Raw genomic sequence first — 19,387 nt, forward strand, 5'->3', positions numbered from 1 at the left:
CGTGCAGGCGTTTTGTCAGGCTTTAGTCAGAATCAAGCCTGTGTTTAAACCTATTGCTCTGCCTTGGAGTTTAAATTTAGTTCTTAAGGTTCTTCAAGGGGTTCCGCTTGAACCTTTGCATTCCATAGATATTAAGCTCTTATCTTGGAAAGTTCTGTTTTTAGTAGCTATCTCCTCGGCTCGAAGAGTTTCGGAGTTATCTGCTTTACAATGTGATTCCCCTTATCTCAGTTTTCATTCAGATAAGGTAGTGTTACGTACCAAACTTGGTTTTCTACCTAAGGTGGTATCTAATAAAAATATCAATCAGGAGATTGTTGTACCGTCACTGTGTCCTAATCCTTCTTCAAAGAAGGAACGTCTTTTACACAATCTTGACGTGGTTCGTGCTTTAAAGTTTTATTTACAAGCTACTAAAGATTTTCGTCAAACATCTGCATTGTTTGTTGTCTACTCTGGACAGAGGAGAGGCCAAAAGGCTTCGGCAACTTATCTTTCTTTTTGGCTAAGGAGTATAATACGCTTAGCTTATGAGACTGCTGGCCAGCAGCCTCCTGAAAGGATTGCAGCTCATTCCACTAGAGCGGTAGCTTCCACATGGGCTTTTAAAAATGAGGCTTCTGTTGAACAGATTTGTAAGGCGGCGACTTGGTCTTCGCTTCATACTTTTTCAAAATTCTATAAATTTGATACTTTTGCTTCTTCGGAGGCTATTTTTGGGAGAAAGGTCTTGCAGGCAGTGGTGCCTTCCGTTTAAGCACCTGCCTTGTCCCTCCCTTCATCCGTGTCCTATAGCTTTGGTATTGGTATCCTACAAGTAATGGATGATCCGTGGACTGGATACACCTTACAAGAGAAAACAAAATTTATGCTTACCTGATAAATTTATTTCTCTTGTGGTGTATCCAGTCCACGGCCCGCCCTGTCATTTTAAGGTAGGTGTGTTTTATTTTTAAATTACAGTAACCACTGCACCCTATGGTTTCTCCTTTCTCTTGCTTGCCTTCGGTCGAATGACTGGGAGTGGCAGTTAGAGGAGGAGCTATATAGACAGCTCTGCTGTGGGTGATCCTCTTGCAGCTTCCTGTTGGGAAGGAGAATATCCCACAAGTAATGGATGATCCGTGGACTGGATACACCACAAGAGAAATAAATTTATTAGGTAAGCATAAATTTTGTTTTTACAGTTCAGAACTCAAGCACAAAAATCACAAAAAGTACTGTGGCTCTGTGAGAATGTGTGTTAAAAAAAAGCTCATATCTCAATCATTAAATTCAAAGTTAATCTATGCTTAAAATGTTTAACCCCTTAAGGACCCGGCATTTCAGACAAAAACTTCCCCAAAAGGCCAGAGCATTTTTAGCATTTTTGCTATCACTATATTTAAACAGAAATAGAGCCTTTTTATATTTAGCTATAAAAAACTATATATATTTTTTTTAGTAGACAACCCAAAGTATTGATCTAGGCCCATTTTGGTATATTTCATATGTCTGAGTAAGGCTATGGTATGACAAAACGCGTAAGACGCCTATCCAGCTGAGAGTATTGCTTTTATTTGTTTTAAGCTGTTTCCAATAAAGTACACAAATAAATCTTTACAAAAGCGTCTGGAGGCTTGCCTGAGTTTTTCCAAGTTTGCTGTGGTATATTTCATGACACTATTTCACCAGCAAATGAGTCAAATAAAAAAAAAAAAAGTTAACTTTTTCACAATTTTAGGTTTCTCACTGAAATTTACAAACAGCTTGTGCAATCATGGCACAACTGGCTGTAAATGCTTCTCTGGGATCCCCTTTGTTCAGAAATAGCAGACATATATGGCATTGGCATTGCTTTTTGGTAATTAGAAGGCCGCTAAATGTCGCTGCGCACCACACTTGTATTATGCCCAGCAGTGAAGGGGTTAATTTGGTAGCTTGTAGGGTTAAATTTAGCTTTAGTGTATATATTACCCTCCCACCTGACACATCCCATCCCCTGATCCCTCCATAATCCCTCTCAAACAGCTCTCTTCCCTGCCCCACCACACAATGGTCACCCCCATCTTAAGTACTTTCCAGAAAGTCTGGCAGTACTAAAATAAAAGGCTTTTATATATATATACAGGGAGTGCAGAATTATTAGGCAAATGAGTATTTTGACCACATCATCCTCTTTATGCATGTTGTCTTACTCCAAGCTGTATAGGCTCGAAAGCCTACTACCAGTTAAGCATATTAGGTGATGTGCATCTCTGTAATGCGAAGGGGTGTGGTCTAATGACATCAACACCCTATATCAGGTGTGCATAATTATTAGGCAACTTCCTTTCCTTTGGCAAAATGGGTCAAAAGAAGGACTTGACAGGCTCAGAAAAGTCAAAAATAGTGAGATATCTTGCAGAGGGATGCAGCACTCTTAAAATTGCAAAGCTTCTGAAGCGTGATCATCGAAAAATCAAGCGTTTCATTCAAAATAGTCAACAGGGTTGCAAGAAACGTGTGGAAAAACCAAGGCGCAAAATAACTGCCCATGAACTGAGAAAAGTCAAGCGTGCAGCTGCCAAGATGCCACTTGCCACCAGTTTGGCCATATTTCAGAGCTGCAACATCACTGGAGTGCCCAAAAGCACAAGGTGTGCAATACTCAGAGACATGGCCAAGGTAAGAAAGGCTGAAAGACAACCACCACTGAACAAGACACATAAGCTGAAATGTCAAGACTGGGCCAAGAAATATCTCAAGACTGATTTTTCTAAGGTTTTATGGACTGATGAAATGAGAGGGAGTCTTGATGGGCCAGATGGATGGGCCCGTGGCTGGATTGGTAAAGGGCAGAGAGCTCCAGTCCGACTCAGACGCCAGCAAGGTGGAGGTGGAGTACTGGTTTGGGCTGGTATCATCAAAGATGAGCTTGTGGGGCCTTTTCGGGTTGAGGATGGAGTCAAGCTCAACTCCCAGTCCTACTGCCAGTTTCTGGAAGACACCTTCTTCAAGCAGTGGTACAGGAAGAAGTCTGCATCCTTCAAGAAAAACATGATTTTCATGCAGGACAATGCTCCATCACACGCGTCCAAGTACTCCACAGCGTGGCTGGCAAGAAAGGGTATAAAAGAAGAAAATCTAATGACATGGCCTCCTTGTTCACCTGATTTGAACCCCATTGAGAACCTGTGGTCCATCATCAAATGTGAGATTTACAAGGAGGGAAAACAGTACACCTCTCTGAACAGTGTCTGGGAGGCTGTGGTTGCTGCTGCATGCAATGTTGATGGTGAACAGATCAAAACACTGACAGAATCCATGGATGGCAGGCTTTTGAATGTCCTTGCAAAGAAAGGTGGCTATATTGGTCACTGATTTGTTTTTGTTTTGTTTTTGAATGTCAGAAATGTATATTTGTGAATGTTGAGATGTTATATTGGTTTCACTGGTAAAAATAAATAATTGAAATGGGTATATATTTGTTTTTTGTTAAGTTGCCTAATAATTATGCACAGTAATAGTCACCTGCACACACAGATATCCCCCTAAAATAGCTATAACTAAAAACAAACTAAAAACTACTTCCAAAACTTTTCAGCTTTGATATTAATGAGTTTTTGGGTTCATTGAGGACATGGTTGTTGTTCAATAATAAAATTAATCCTCAAAAATACAACTTGCCTAATAATTCTGCACTCCCTGTATATATCTGTGTGGTCTTCAACATGCTACACGGTGATTGGCTGGCTTAGATCACATGTTCATGCATATCTGTCTGGCCACAAATAAGAAGATCAGGCCTATTACAGAGCTTAAATCTCCATGGTAGGTCTGTGTCATTAAGGGGTTAAAACATTTAGTTTAGCACTGTTGATGAGGTTTTGACTGGAACACCCACTGAAAGGAGCTGGGAAACAAGAATAGCAGACACTCCCCCCTCCTCCCTTCCCTGCATATGAAAGGACAGATAACATAAACAGAAGCTATCAGGAGTATGTAGACATCAGTATACATCTGACACTGTGGCACTTGGTTAGGAGTGGCACTTGGTTAGATGGGCTAAATAAATGGATCATCTACAAAATATTTATGCAAAGAAAAATCTAGTATACAATGTCCCTTTAATTGTTGACATATAGGGACCCATTTATCATTGCCCAAGACCATAATGTGCTCAGTCAGCAAACCTGTGTACCCAGGGTCACAGCAAGTGAGTAGCAATTGCTGTCCAAAAATTACTATTCAATGAGAAAATACTGTGCTACGCCACCCCTGGTCGTGATAGTCTGGGTTGATTTTAATCCGCTGCCTTACAGGTGGCAGAGAGTTTAAGAAACAGCAGTCTCGCTGCTACTTGACTATTGGCTGCCGGGTTTGCAGCTTGATAAATGGAGCTCATGCTGTACACACACAGTGCATTGTCCTTTTAAATTGTAGTTCATTTTCATTTCTTCTGTGCAAGTTTATCAGTTACCAGGCAAGTCATAGCTCCTTGTTTTAAATGCTTTTCAGGGCATAATAAACAAGTTACTTTGCATTACACTGGGCACTTCCTTTTCACCATCCTCTGGAATTCTGCGATTTCTACCCTTCAGCGTGACTGCTGCTTCCCCCACCCCTCATATAACCCTACTGTTTCATTCTTTCTCACACCCACACAGTAGTCTAGTGGATACACACAAATCTATAAACCTTTATCTCATTTGCTTCTCTAGTGTATTCCATCATGCAGGGCAGATTCAATAGCATTCAGCTGTTATCTTTATCATCTCTGGCATAAGGTTTAACTCTGTTTTTTCACTGAAACTAGAATCCCTAGTTAGAGTGGTACATGCATGAACGAAAACATTTAAAGACACATTTAAAGGGGCAGTAAAGTCAAAATTAAACTTAAAGGGCCATGATACCCAAATGTTGAAACACTTGAAAGTGATGCAGCATAGCTGTAAAAAGCTGACTAGAAAATATCACCTGAACATCTCTATGTAAAAAAGAAAGATGTTTTACCTCAAAAGTATTCAAACCCCATTGCAAAGGACTTTAAGCAGCAAATCAGTATATTTTTCCCAGGACAGGCAACGGAGTGAGCCTCATGCACACTCATGTTATTTCCCTATTCAGGTTAAGGAAGTTTACTATGAAATCTCATGAGAGTTAAGTGAAATCTCATGAGATCACAGTAAAAGAGTTCATGACCTCAGCACTGCTGATGCTGATTGGCTGCTGTAAATTTCTTAATTTCTTTCATGTAATTAGCAAGAGTCCATGAGCTAGTGACGTATGGGATATACATTCCTACCAGGAGGGGCAAAGTTTCCCAAACCTTAAAATGCCTATAAATACACCCCTCACCACACCCACAAATCAGTTTTACAAACTTTGCCTCCTATGGAGGTGGTGAAGTAAGTTTGTGCTAGATTCTACGTTGATATGCGCTCCGCAGCAGGTTGGAGCCCGGTTTTCCTCTCAGCGTGCAGTGAATGTCAGAGGGATGTGAGGAGAGTATTGCCTATTTGAATGCAATGATCTCCTTCTACGGGGTCTATTTCATAGGTTCTCTGTTATCGGTCGTAGAGATTCATCTCTTACCTCCCTTTTCAGATCGACGATATACTCTTATTTATATACCATTACCTCTACTGATTCTCGTTTCAGTACTGGTTTGGCTTTCTACAAACATGTAGATGAGTGTCCTGGGGTAAGTAAATCTTATTTTCTGTGACACTCTAAGCTATGGTTGGGCACTTTTTTATAAAGTTCTAAATATATGTGTTCAAACATTTATTTGCCTTGACTCAGGATGTTCAACGTTCCTTATTTTCAGACAGTCAGTTTCATATTTGGGATAATGCACTTGAATCAATTATTTTTTCTTACCTTAAAAAATTTGACTTTTTCCCTGTGGGCTGTTAGGCTCGCGGGGGCTGAAAATGCTTCATTTTATTGCGTCATTCTTGGCGCGGACTTTTTTGGCGCAAATTTTTTTTTCTGTTTCCGGCGTCATACGTGTCGCCGGAAGTTGCGTCATTTTTGACGTTCTTTTGCGTCAAAAGTGTCGGCGTTCCGGATGTGGCGTCATTTTTGGCGCCAAAAGCATTTAGGCGCCAAATAATGTGGGCGTCTTATTTGGCGCTAAAAAAATATGGGCGTCACTTTTGTCTCCACATTATTTAAGTCTCATTATTTATTGCTTCTGGTTGCTAGAAGCTTGTTCACTGGCATTTTTTTCCCATTCCTGAAACTGTCATTTAAGGAATTTGATCAATTTTGCTTTATATGTTGTTTTTTCTATTACATATCGCACGTTGCAATTGAGTCAGAAGATACTTCAGGAAAATCGCTGCCCGGTGCTGGAGCTACCAAAGCTAAGTGTATCACTTTTGGTATCTGTTCCTTCAGCTGTTGTTTGTATTAAATGTTATGACAAACTTGTTAATGCAGATAAAATTTCCTTTAGTACTGTTACATTCCCTTTTCCTTTATAACAACATTAGTAGAGAAATTGTGGTTCCTTCATTATGTCCTAATCCTAAGAATTCTAAGGAGAAATCATTGCATTCTTTGGATGTTGTTAGAGCTTTGTAATATTATGTTGAAGCTACTAAGTCTTTCCGAAAGACTTCTAGTCTATTTTTCATCTTTTCTGGTTCTAGAAAAAGCCAGAAAGCTTCTGCCATTTCTTTGGCATCTTGGTTGAAATCTTTAATTCATCATGCCTATGTCGAGTCGGGTAAAACTCCGCCTCAAAGGATTACAGCTCATTCTACTAGGTCAGTTTCTACTTCCTGGGCGTTTAGGAATGAAGCTTCGGTTGATCAGATTTGCAAAGCAGCAACTTGGTCCTCTTTGCATACTTTTACTAAATTCTACCATTTTGATGTGTTTTCTTCTTCTGAAGCAGTTTTTGGTAGAAAAGTACTTCAGGCAGCGGTTTCAGTTTGAATCTTCTGCTTATGTTTTCATTAAACTTTATTTTGGGTGTGGATTATTTTCAGCAGGAATTGGCTGTCTTTATTTTATCCCTCTCTCTCTAGTGACTCTTGCGTGGAAAGATCCACATCTTGGGTAGTCATTATCCCATACGTCACTAGCTCATGGACTCTTGCTAATTACATGAAAGAAAACATAATTTATGTAAGAACTTACCTGATAAATTAATTTCTTTCATATTAGCAAGAGTCCATGAGGCCCACCCTTTTTGTGGTGGTTATGATTTTTTTGTATAAAGCACAATTATTCCAATTCCTTATTTTATATGCTTTCGCACTTTTTTCTTATCACCCCACTTCTTGGATATTCGTTAAACTGATTTGTGGGTGTGGTGAGGGGTGTATTTATAGGCATTTTGAGGTTTGGGAAACTTTGCCCCTCCTGGTAGGAATGTATATCCCATACGTCACTAGCTCATGGACTCTTGCTAATATGAAAGAAATGAATTTATCAGGTAAGTTCTTACATAAATTATGTTTTTTTTTATTTATTTGTTTACCTGCAGCTGGACAGCAGCTGAAGATAACTTTTTACTCAGTTTCCTGTCAGCTTGTTACAGTTATGCTGCATCAGTTTCAAGTTACTTAGCATATGAGTATTATGTCCCTTTAAGTGTATTGGATAGATCATGAAGTTTTAAACAAATTTTAAATTTACTTATGTTATCATTGTTGCTTAGTTCTCTTGGTATCCTTTCTTATTGAGTAATCCTAAGTGAGATCAGGAGCGTGCACGTGTCTTTAGCCATTTGGCAGCAGTGTTTGCAACATTGTTTATAGCAATGTTATACATATTTCTAAACACTGCTGTCATAGACTGCTAAAGACATGCACACTCCTGAGTTCCTATCAGCCTACCTAGATTTACCTACCTAGATCTTCAACAAAGTATTCTAAGAGAACAAAGCACATTTGATACTCGACAACAATACATGTGATAACAAGGATATACAGTGTCAAACGATGCTGGAGTCTGTTTTCACAATATCTCAAAGAAAAAAGAAACAAATAATGGTACAATATTGTTACATAATATAAGGTGAACAACTGTGTAAGTCATTTACTCACATAACCATGAGCCATCTTAAAGGGACACTGAACCCAAATTTTTTCTTTAGTGATTCAGCTAGAGCATGCAATTTTAAACAACTTTCTAATTTACTCCTATTATCAATTTTTACTCTTTCTCTTGCTATCTTTATTTGAAAAAGAAGGCATCTAAGTTATTGTTTGGTTCAGTATACTGGACAGCACTTGTTTATTGGTCGGTTTAATTAATCCACCAATCAGCAAGAACAACCCAGGTTGTTCACCAAAAATGGGCCTGCATCTAAACTTACATTCTTGCTTTTCAAATAAAGATACCAAGAGAATGAAGAAAATTTGATAATAGGAGTAAATTAGAAAGTTGCTTAAAATTGCATGCTCTATCTGAATCGCAAAAGAAAAAATGTGGGTTCAGTGTTACTTTAAGCTCTAGTAAAGTGCAGACTTGATTCACAAGGCTGTCGGGATCAGCTCTCCCAAGTGAAAATTGCTGCTGCCAAATCGTAACTGTGTCTCCAAACACAAAGAAAAACACAATAGTGTGATACTGTGATATAACCAGTGCAGCAAAGCTGAATGAAATTGTAATCATACTTTTCAGGAGATATAAATCAGCTCCTGATATAACTGCAGACCTGATATAGGCTATCAGGGAAGCCAACAGTAGAAACAAATCCGGAACCGCTTCCTTACAAAATATTTATTACAATTTTAAAAACACAGCTAGATTACGAGTTTTGCGTTATGAGTGAAAAAGCATCGTTATGCTTCATAACACTGCTTTTTCCCTAATGCCGCTATTACAAGTCTTGCAGGTATAGGTGTACCTGTCAGGGTGCCAGGAATCATACTGAGACGAGAAATGCAAAAATAATCACCCCTTTATTAATAGCAAAAAATAATAAAAAGTCCACAAGTCAAATAACAAGCCAGGAATCAAAACCAGAGCTGGTAGTCTGACGAGCCGAGTCAGGAGCCAAAGCGCGTAGTCAGACGAGCCGTAATCAGGAACAAGGATAACAGCAGAGTCAGGAGCAAGCCAGGGATCAGGAACCAGGAGGGACGTCAGACAGCCAGGTAATACACAGGAGCTCTCACAAACAGGTCTGAGACAACGCAAGGGCAAAGCATACTGAACAGAGGCCCTTTAAATAATAAGTGATGACATCACAATTCTGAGACTGCATCCTGTCTCACATGGATGATGTACACCAGTCTGGCCATAAAAGGAAGTGCAGGAAATGAGCAGCATCACACAGTGTGCACCAGAGTCAGCAAGAGAGGTGAGTAAAATGGCTGCCAGCAGCACATGGCAAACAAAACAGGGAAAAAACCCTGACAGTACCCTCCCCTCAACGACACCTCCCCTGCGGGAGGACAAAAGGCTTATTGGGGAAACGGCATGGAAGGCACAGGGAAGGGCGGGAGCATGAACATCAGAGGAGGGAACCCATGAACGCTCCTCTGGACCGTAGCCCCTCCAGTGAACCAAATACTGTACGTGGCCCCTGGACATACGAGGGTCAATAATGCTGCTGACCTCATACTCCTCATGGTTGTCAACAAAGATAGGACGGGGGCGAGGCAACACAGTGGTAAACCGATTACAAACCAATGGTTTCAAGAGGGAGACATGAAAAACATTGGAGATGCGCATTGCAGGAGGAAGGTCAAGAGCATAGGCCACAGGATTGACCCGTCGAAGTGTTTGAAAAGGACCAACATAACGGGGAGCCAGTTTATTGGAAGGCACACGAAGGTTCAACGAAATATACTTAAATAAATTAATTATTAACCCCTAAACCTCTGACCTCCCACATCACTAAGTCTACATAAATATATTAACCCCTAACGTAAGCCTAAGTCTAACCCTAACCCCCCTAACTTAAATATAATTAAAATAAATCTAAATTAAACTTATTATTATTAGCTAACTACCTATTTAAAACTAAATAAAAACTTACCTGTAAAATAAAACCTAAGCTATACTATACTAAAGTTATTAACCCCTAAACCTCTGGCCTCCAACATCACTAACACTAAATAAATATATTAACCCCTAAACCTAACCATAACCCTAAGCATAACCCTAATGTAACCCTAAGCCTAAGTCTAACCCTAACACCCCCTAACAAATATAATTAAAATAAATCTAAATAAACCTTACAATTATTACCTAAATAATTCCTATTTAAAACTAAATACATACTTACCTGTAAAATAAAACCTAAGCTAGCTACAATATTACTAATAGTTATATTGTAGCTATCTTAGGTTTTATTTTTATTTCACAGCTAAATTTTGTATTTATTTTAATTAGGTAGACTAGTTAGTAAATAGTTATTAACTATTTAATAACTACCTAGTTAAAATAAATACAAAGTTACCTGTAAAATAAAACCTAACCTGCCTTAAACTAAAAACTAACATTACAATAAAATAAATTAAATTATTAAAATACAATTTTCTAAATTACAAAAAATAAAAAACGAAATTATCAAAAATAAAAACGAATTACTCCTTATCTAATAGCCCTATCAAAATAAAAAAGGCTCCCCAAAATAAAAAAACCCTAGACTACACTAAACTTCCAATGGCCCTTAAAAGGGCCTTTTGTAGGGCATTGCCCCAAAGAAATCAGCTCTTTTACCTGTAAAAAAAATACAAACACCCCCAACAGTAAAACCCACCACCCAACCAAACAACCCCCCAAATAAAAACTTATCTAAATAAACCTAAGCTAACCATTGCCCTGAAAAGGGCATTTGGATGGGCATTGCCCTTAAAAGGGTATTTAGCTCTTTTACATTGCCCAAACCCTAAGCTAAATAAAAAACCCACCCAAAAACCCTTAAAAAAACCTAACACTAACCCCGACGATCCACTTACAGTTATCGAAGTCCGGACATCCATCCTCATCCAGCCGGCGAAGTCATCATCCAGACGGCAAGAAATCTTCATCCAGCCGGCGAAGTCCTCATCCAGATGGCAAGAAGTCTTCATCCAGGCGGCATCTTCTATCTTCATCCATCCGCCGCGGAGCGGGTCCATCTTCAAGGCATCCGGCGCGGAGTATCCTCTTCTTACGATCGTCGCTGGAAAACTAAGTTTCCCTTTTAAGTGACGTCATCCAAGATGGCGTCCTTTACATTCCTATTGGCTGAAAGATTTCTATCAGCCAATAGGAATTAAAGGGGAAAAAATCCTATTGGCTGTTGCAATCAGCCAATAGGATTGAGCTCTCATTCTATTGGCTGATTGGAACAGCCAATAGAATGAGAGCACAATGCTAGTTTTTTTTTAAGGTTTTTTTTGGTTTTTTTTTTTTTTTTTTAGCTTAGGGTTTGGGCAATGTAAAAGAGCTAAATGCCCTTTTAAGGGCAATGCCCATCCAAATGCACTTTTCAGGGTAATGGTTAGCTTAGGTTTATTTAGATTTTATTAGGTTTTTATTTGGGGGGGGTTGGTTGGTTGGGTGGGGGGTTTTACTGTTGGGGGATGTTAGTATTTTTTTTTTTTACAGGTAAAGAGCTGATTAAAAGACACTTTTAAGGGCCATTGGCAGTTTAGTGTAGGCTAGGTTTTTTTTTTATTTGGGGGGTGGATTTTTTATTTTGATATTAGATTAGGAGTAATTTGTTTTTATCTTTGATAAAAAAATTTTTTGTAATTTAGAAAATTTGTATTTTAATAATTTAATTAATTTTATTTTATTGTAATGTTAGTTTTTAGTGTAAGGCAGGTTAGGTTTTATTTTACAGGTAACGTATTTATTTTAGCTAGGTAGTTATTAAATAGTTGATAGTCTACCTAGTTAAAATAAATACAAACTTAGCTGTGAAATAAAAATAAAACCTAAGAAAGCTACAATATAACTATTAGTTATATTGTAGCTAGCTTAGGTTTTAGTTTACAGGTAAGTATGTATTTAGTTTTAAATAGGAATTATTTAGGTAATAATTGTAAGGTTTATTTAGATTTATTTTAATTATATTTGTTAGGGGGTGTTAGGGTTAGACTTACGGTTACATTAGGGTTATGCTTAGGGTTATGGTTAGGTTTAGGGGTTAATATATTTATTTAGTGTTAGTGATGTTGGAGGCCAGAGGTTTAGGGGTTAATAACTTTAGTATAGTGGCGGCGACATTGGGGGTGGCAGATTAGGGGTTAATAACTGTAATGTAGGTGGCAATGTTAAGGGCAGCAGATTAGGGGTTAATAAGTGTATTTAGGTGGCGACGATGTTAGGGGCAGCAGATTAGGAGTTAATAACTGTATGTAGGTGGCGGCGATATCGGGAGCGGCAGATTAAGGGTTAATAGTTTTATTTAGGTGGAGGCGATGTCGGGGGCAGCAGATTAGGGGTTATTAACTTTATGTAGGTGGCGGCGATGTCGGGGGCGGCAAATTAGGGGTTAATAACATAACATTATGTCGGGGGCGGCAGATTAGGGGTGTTTAGAAGTGGTTTTTATGTTAGGGTGTTAGGTTTAAATGTAACTTTTTATTTTTCCATAGACATCAATGGGGCTGCGTTACGGAGCTTTTGTTTCCGCGATCGCAGGTGTTAGGTTTCTTTTTTTTGCCGGCTCTCCCCATTGATGTCTATGGGGAAATCGTACACAAGCACGTCAAAGCAGCGCTTGTATTTCGATGCAATATGGAGCCCAACGCCACCATATCGCCCATACAAGCCTGCTTTTTCAAAACCTGTAATAGCAGTGCTATTGGGAGGTGAAATAACGCCGTTTTTGTGGCGGTCGTTAATTTCCCTATAGCGCTGAAAACTCATAATCTAGCTGTTAATGAATATCAGTACATATCATCACTTAAGACTGCAAAAGATTTGTCCATTAACCAGAATGGTATCTCAAGTCTCCAAGGTGGATGGTAATGGATTGTAGCAGCAAACAAAGTATCAGTTTAGTTACCAGTCCCTGTTAGGAGCCAAGCCCTTCACTGTGACGTCACTGACTTCACGCTACCGACGTACGTTTTACCACGCCCCGTGGCTTTTTTAAGGGTTTCATATCAGCAGTCCGGATTACTTCTTTTTTTTTAAGTGAACTTGAACCAATAAGAGGTCTTTCTATTTCGGTCCCATATTTAAGGTGGAATGTTAATCCATATTCGGACATTGTATCTACTGTTTCATATCAAGGAAAAACATTACATTCTACATATTATTTTTACCTTCATTAACATATCTTATATTAAAGCAATAATCTAATCTACATTATGTATTGTTATTAAAAAATCTAAAACAATAATAAAGACATGATTTTGTGTTCATTGATGTTAGTAGTACAGACATTGTTTCATGTTAAAAAGTGACATAGTTCAAAACCAATATACATTCCATTGGGCACTAGGGTATTTAGTTAGAAGATCCACTTAATTTCTTATTTGGACAATTCCTTGTCCCTATCTGACTCTCTCCAGTGGCTTTCTATTTTTCTAATTCCCATAAAAATTAACCCACTGGGATCCTGATTATGTTTTTCTTTGAAATGTGCAGACACAAGATGTTTGAGTTGACCTTTATTTATGTTATATACGTGTTCATATATCCTTGTCTTTAATAATCTAGTGGCTTTACATATATAAAACCAATTACAACTACATATCAAAAGGTAAACTATATATTTACTGTTGCAGGTTATAAGTTGTTCAATATCATATTTTTTCTTTCTATCTTTTGAATAGAAAAAAAATCCTATTTGAGATATATATGAGAAAGAAAAAATATGATATTGAACAACTTATAAAAAGACAAGCGCACAGGGGGTGCACCTAGTGCAATAAGTATATAAGTAATAAAACTTCTATATCTTCAAAGTAAAGTATTACAGCACACTCACTTGATTCCACCTCAAACTTTTGAGGTATGTTGCAGGCACTTTAAATATAGTTGTGGATGACCTTCCTCAGGGGAACGTTCTTTGTTGATCCCTGGACTCCTTCAGATGCACTTAAACAGTGTATACAAACCTTTAGGTGCACAGACTACCAAAGTCTCTTTATCTAACAGGAGGAGGCAGAACCAGGGTCTAGTATGTACAAGGGTTTATTAGTGCATCAAATTCACAGAATCTTTTTAAAAACAGAAAGATAGCAAGCGATCATAAAACACAATCGGCTAGATTACGAGTTTTGCGTTATGAGTAAAAAAGCAGCGTTAAGGCTCATAATGTTGCTTTTTTACTACCGCTGCTATTACAAGTCTTGTAGGTACAGCTGTCCCGCACACTTTTTTGGCCGTACCGCAAATTAACTTACGCAATTTTCGTAAAGTCTTTTTTCAATGGGACTTCCATTGTGCCGGTATTACATGCTTTTTTTTTTTAGGCCCAAAAGTGAGCGGTACAGCCTATCCCGCAAGATTCGTAATGCATTCTAAAGTCAGTAGTACAATGCTGGCTGTAGCATAAAACTCATAACTAAAGTGTTAAAAAGTACACTAACACCCATAAACTACCTATTAACCCCTAAACCGAGGCCTCCTGCATCGCAAACACTATTATAAAATTATTAACCCCTAATCTGCCGCTCCTGACATCGCCACCACTATAATAAACATTGAATCCTAAACCACCGCACTCCAGCATCGCAAACACTATTTAGATATTATTAACCCCTAATCTGCCGCCCCTAACATCGCCGCCAACTACCTACATTTATTAACCCCTAATCTGCCGCCCCAATGTCGCCGCCACTATATTAAATTTATTAACCCCTAAACCTAAGTCTAACCCTAACACCCCGTAACTTAAATATAATTAAAATAAATCTAACTAAAAATTCCTATCATTAACTAAATAATTCCTATTTAAAACTAAATACCTATAAAATAAACCCTAAGCTAGCTACAATATAACTAATAGTTACATTGTATCTAGCTTAGGGTTTATTTTTATTTTACAGGCAAGTTTGTATTTATTTTAACTAGGTAGAATAGTTACTAAATAGTTATTAACTATTTACTAACTACCTAGCTAAAATAAATACAAATTTACCTGTAAAATAAAACCTAACCTTAGTTACACTAACACCTAACCTTACAGTACAATTAAATAAATTACCTAAATGAAATACAATTAACAAAATTAAATACAAATACCTAAATTACAAAAACAAACACTAAATTACAAAAAATAAAAACCAAATGACAAGATATTTTAAACTAATTACACCTAATCTAATAGCCCTATCAAAATAAAAAATGAAAAAAAAAAAAAAACTACCAATAGCCCTTAAAAGGGCCTTTTGCAGGGCATTGCCCCAAAGAAATCAGCTCTTTTACTTGTAAAGAAAAATACAAACAACCCCCCAACAGTAAAACCCACCCAAATAAAAACCTAACTAAAAAAAAACTAAGATCCCCATTGCCCTGAAAAGGGCATTTGGATGGGCATTGCCCTTAAAAGGGCATTTAGCTCTATTGCTGCCCAAACCCTAACCTAAAAATAAAACCCATCCAATAAACCCTTAAAAAAAACTAACACTCACCCCTGAAGATCCACTTACAGTTTTGAAGATCCGACATCCATCCTAAACGAAGCCGGGAGAAGTCCTCAACGAAGTGGCAAGAAGTCCTCAATGAACCCAGGAGAAGTCTTCCAGACGGGCAGAAGTCTTCATCCAGACGGCATCTTCTATCTTCATCCATCCGGCGCAGAGTGGGTCCATCTTCAAGACATCCAGCGCGGAGCATCCTCTTCTTCCCACGACTACCCGACGAATGAAGGTTCCTTTAAGTGACGTCATCCAAGATGGCGTCCCTTAGATTCCGATTGGCTGATAGAATTCTATCAGCCAATCGGAATTAAGGTTGAAAAAATCCTATTGGCTGATGCAATCCTATCAGCCAATCGGAATCTATCAGCCAATAGGATTGAGCTCACATTCTATTGGCTGTTCCAATCAGCCAATAGAATGCAAGCTCAATCCTATTGGCTGATTGGATTAGCCAATAGATTTTTTTTCAACCTTAATTCCGATTGGCTGATAGAATTCTATCAGCCAATCGGAATCGAAGGGACGCCATCTTGGATGACGTCACTTAAAGGAACTTTCATTTGTCGGGTAGTCATCGGAAGAAGAGGATGCTCCGTGCCTGATGTCTTGAAGATGGACCCGTTCCGCGCCGGATGGATGAAGATAGAAGATGCCGTCTGGAGGACCACTTCTCCCGGCTTGGATGAAGACTTCTCCCGGCTTCGTTGAGGACTTCTTGCCGCTTCGTTGAGGACTTCTCCCGGCTTCATTGAGGATGGATGTCGGCTCTTCAAAACTATAAGTGGATCTTCAGGGGTTAGTGTTAATTTTTTTTAAGGGTTTATTGGGTGGGTTTTATTTTTAGGTTAGGGTTTGGGCAGCAATAGAGCTAAATGCCCTTTAAAGGGCAATGCCCATACAAATGCCATTTTCAGGGCAATGGGGAGCTTAGATTTTTTTAGTTAGGTTTTTATTTGGGGGTTTGGTTGTGTGGGTGGTGGGTTTTACTGTTGGGGGGTTGTTTGTATTTTTTTTCCAGGTAAACGAGCTGATTTCTTTGGGGCAATGCCCGGCAAAAGGCCCTTTTAAGGGCTATTGGTAGTTTAGTTTAGTTTAGGCTAGGGTTTCTTTTTATTTGGGGGGGGGGCTTTTTATTTTGATAGGGCTATTAGATTAGGTGTAATTAGTTTGTATCTTGTAATTTGTTTTTTATTTTTGTAATTTAGTGTTTATTTTTTTATAATTTAGGCAATTTGTATTTAATTTTGTTAATTGTATTTAATTTAAGTAACTTATTTAATTGTACTGTAAGGTTAGGTGTTAGTGTAACTAAGGTTAGGTTTTATTTTACAGGTAAATTTGTATTTATTTTAGCTAGGTAGTTAGTAAATAATTAGTAACTATTTAGTAACTATTCTACCTAGTTAAAATTAATACAAACTTGCCTGTGAAATAAAAATAAACCCTAAGCTAGCTACAATGTAACTATTAGTTATATTGTAGCTAGTTTAGGGTTTATTTTATAGGTAAGTATTTAGTTTTAAATAGGAATTATTTAGTTATTAATAGTAGGTTTTCTTTAGATTTATTTTAATTTTATTTAAGTTAGTGGGGGTTAGGGTTAGACTTAGGTTTAGGGGTTAATAACTTTAGTATAGTGGCGGCGACGTTGGGGTCGGCAGATTAGGGGTTAATAAGTGTAGGTAGGTTGCGGCGACATTGGGGGCGGGAGATTAGGGGTTAAAAAATAAATGTAGGTGTCGGCGATGTTGGGGGCAGCAGATTAGGGGTTAATAAGTATAATGTAGTTGACAGCGATGTCCGGAGCGGCAGATTAGGGGTTAATAAGTATAATGTAGGTGTCAGCGAAGTCGGGGGCGGCAGATTAGGGGTTAATAAGTGTAAGTTTAGGGGTGTTTAGACTCGGGGTTCATGTTAGGTTGTTAGGTGTAAACATAAATTTAGTTTCCCCATAGGAATCAATGGGGCTGCTTTTTTGCAGGTGTTAGGCTTTTTTCAGCCGGCTCTCCCTATTGATGTCTATGGGGAAATCGTGCACGAGCACGTATAACCAGCTCACCACTGACTTAAACAACGCTGGTATTGGAGTGCGGTATGGAGCACAATTTTGCTCTACGCTCACTTCTTGCCTTTTAACGCCGGGTTTATAAAAACCTGTAATACCAGCGCTGTAGGTAAGTGAGCGGTGACAATAACGTGCAAGTTAGCACCGCACCCCTCATAACGCAAAACTCGTAATCTAGCTGATTAAAAACAAATAAAAGTGTATAAAGCAATAAATGCAGACACTCTTGCTCACAGCACGAGCCTGATCAGTACTCAATGCAGAAGATAAACTGCCACAGCTGATCGGCTATTTTGCCGTTTGTAAGCAGTGTTGGATGGTGGGGGGCGGAGCCTGATGCGTTTCATAACGCTATTGGTTACTTCATCAGAGGTAGAGGCCACCCCCCTAACACTCATTATGTACAAAACACTTCTGGCAAATTTATGCTTCAATAGCTATCTTTGTTGGTGGCATAACATCCCCCCTTTACTGAAAAACCTAGTAGGGCTCTTACAGTGTTTAATTAAAAAATCATTTTTTCTGGCAAATGATTTCACACTCACTCTAAAATTATAGGCTTCATTTAAAAAGAAGACTTCTTGTTAGAGAGAGCAATAATTATTTAAATCACATTTGACTGGTAATTCGAAATTGGCTGTTACTTGTACCTAAAGTACTTCTATATGAGAATTAAGTGCAGTCCAATAGTAAACCTTCTGTAACTTCCTGCAGAGAGTTTGATAGTTCACTTGGCTTTCTTATCACAAAAAAATCTGATAAAATGAAAAGAAACATAGGAAGTGAAATAAAATAAGCTGACATGGAATCTTGCTACTGGGACTATGTAAACTAACAATAATTCATTGGCAACCATTCGTAGTTCAGATGCTTAAAACCACACATGCTTAATGGTAGCAACATATGTTTTATCAAACCAATATACCAGAAAATTGTGGAATTTTCTGAATGCATTAACACCATGTTGCTTCAGTTGTTATTTAAAGGGACATGAAACCCACATTTTTCTTTCATGAGTCAGATAGGGCATGCAATTTTAAACAACTTTCCAATTGTTCTGCAGTATTTTATCACCATTACTGACACTTATTAGGGACAGATATAAAGGGTTAGACTGAAGTGTGTTCTTTTAGTTATCAGAAATAACAAAACTGGAACTGCAAGAAGAAGGGGCATAACTGTTTCATATTAATAATGTGCTTTTTAACTGACGTTCTATATGTTTATATCACTATTTGCTAAATTCATATCTTTTGCATTTCAGGGTTCCAAGTCCACAAAACTATGAAAGTGATTCCGCTACCTGCGTGGGAATTTGCAATTTACCTGTTTCTTTCTGTTGTCATACACTTGTATTCATTTTATGAGGTTTACTTAGTCTCTAGAGGTAAGGCTACACTTAAGAAATAGTACTTTCTTCCCAAGTGTGAAACTATCTGTTTTATTTTCAGTCTTTTTTATATTGAAACCGGAATCCAAAGAAAGATATTTTTGACAAAGATCACAATTAATGGGAATTTAAAGGGACAGTCTAGTCAAAATTACACTTTCTAATTTACTTTTATTATCAAATTTGCTTTGTTCCATTGGTATTCTTTGTTGAAAGCTAAACCTAGGTAGACTCATATGCTAATTTCTAAGCCCTGGAAGGCCGCCTCTTGTTTCAGTGAATTTTGACAGTTTTTTTTACAGCTAGTTCATGTGTGCTATATAGATAATATTGTGCTCACTCCTGTGGAGTTACCTAGGAGTCAGCACTGATTGGCTTAATTGCAAGTCTGTCAAAAGAACTGAAATAAGG

At 38.1% G+C, this 19,387-nt stretch overlaps 1 protein-coding gene across 1 annotated transcript in view; it reads left to right on the forward strand.

Annotated features, from left to right (window-relative positions):
• The window catches only part of HHAT (hedgehog acyltransferase), a 1,153,474-nt gene that overhangs the window by 52,282 nt on the left and 1,081,805 nt on the right, over positions 1-19,387 (forward strand). Inside the window, exon 2 of the mRNA XM_053712382.1 lies at positions 18,851-18,973. Within this exon, the coding sequence (XP_053568357.1) occupies positions 18,871-18,973 (103 nt within the window). The 5' untranslated portion in view covers positions 18,851-18,870. The remainder of the gene's footprint in view (positions 1-18,850; positions 18,974-19,387) is intronic.

Source organism: Bombina bombina, chromosome 4, assembly GCF_027579735.1.
Source record: "Bombina bombina isolate aBomBom1 chromosome 4, aBomBom1.pri, whole genome shotgun sequence".
NCBI classification, from domain to species: domain Eukaryota; kingdom Metazoa; phylum Chordata; class Amphibia; order Anura; family Bombinatoridae; genus Bombina; species Bombina bombina.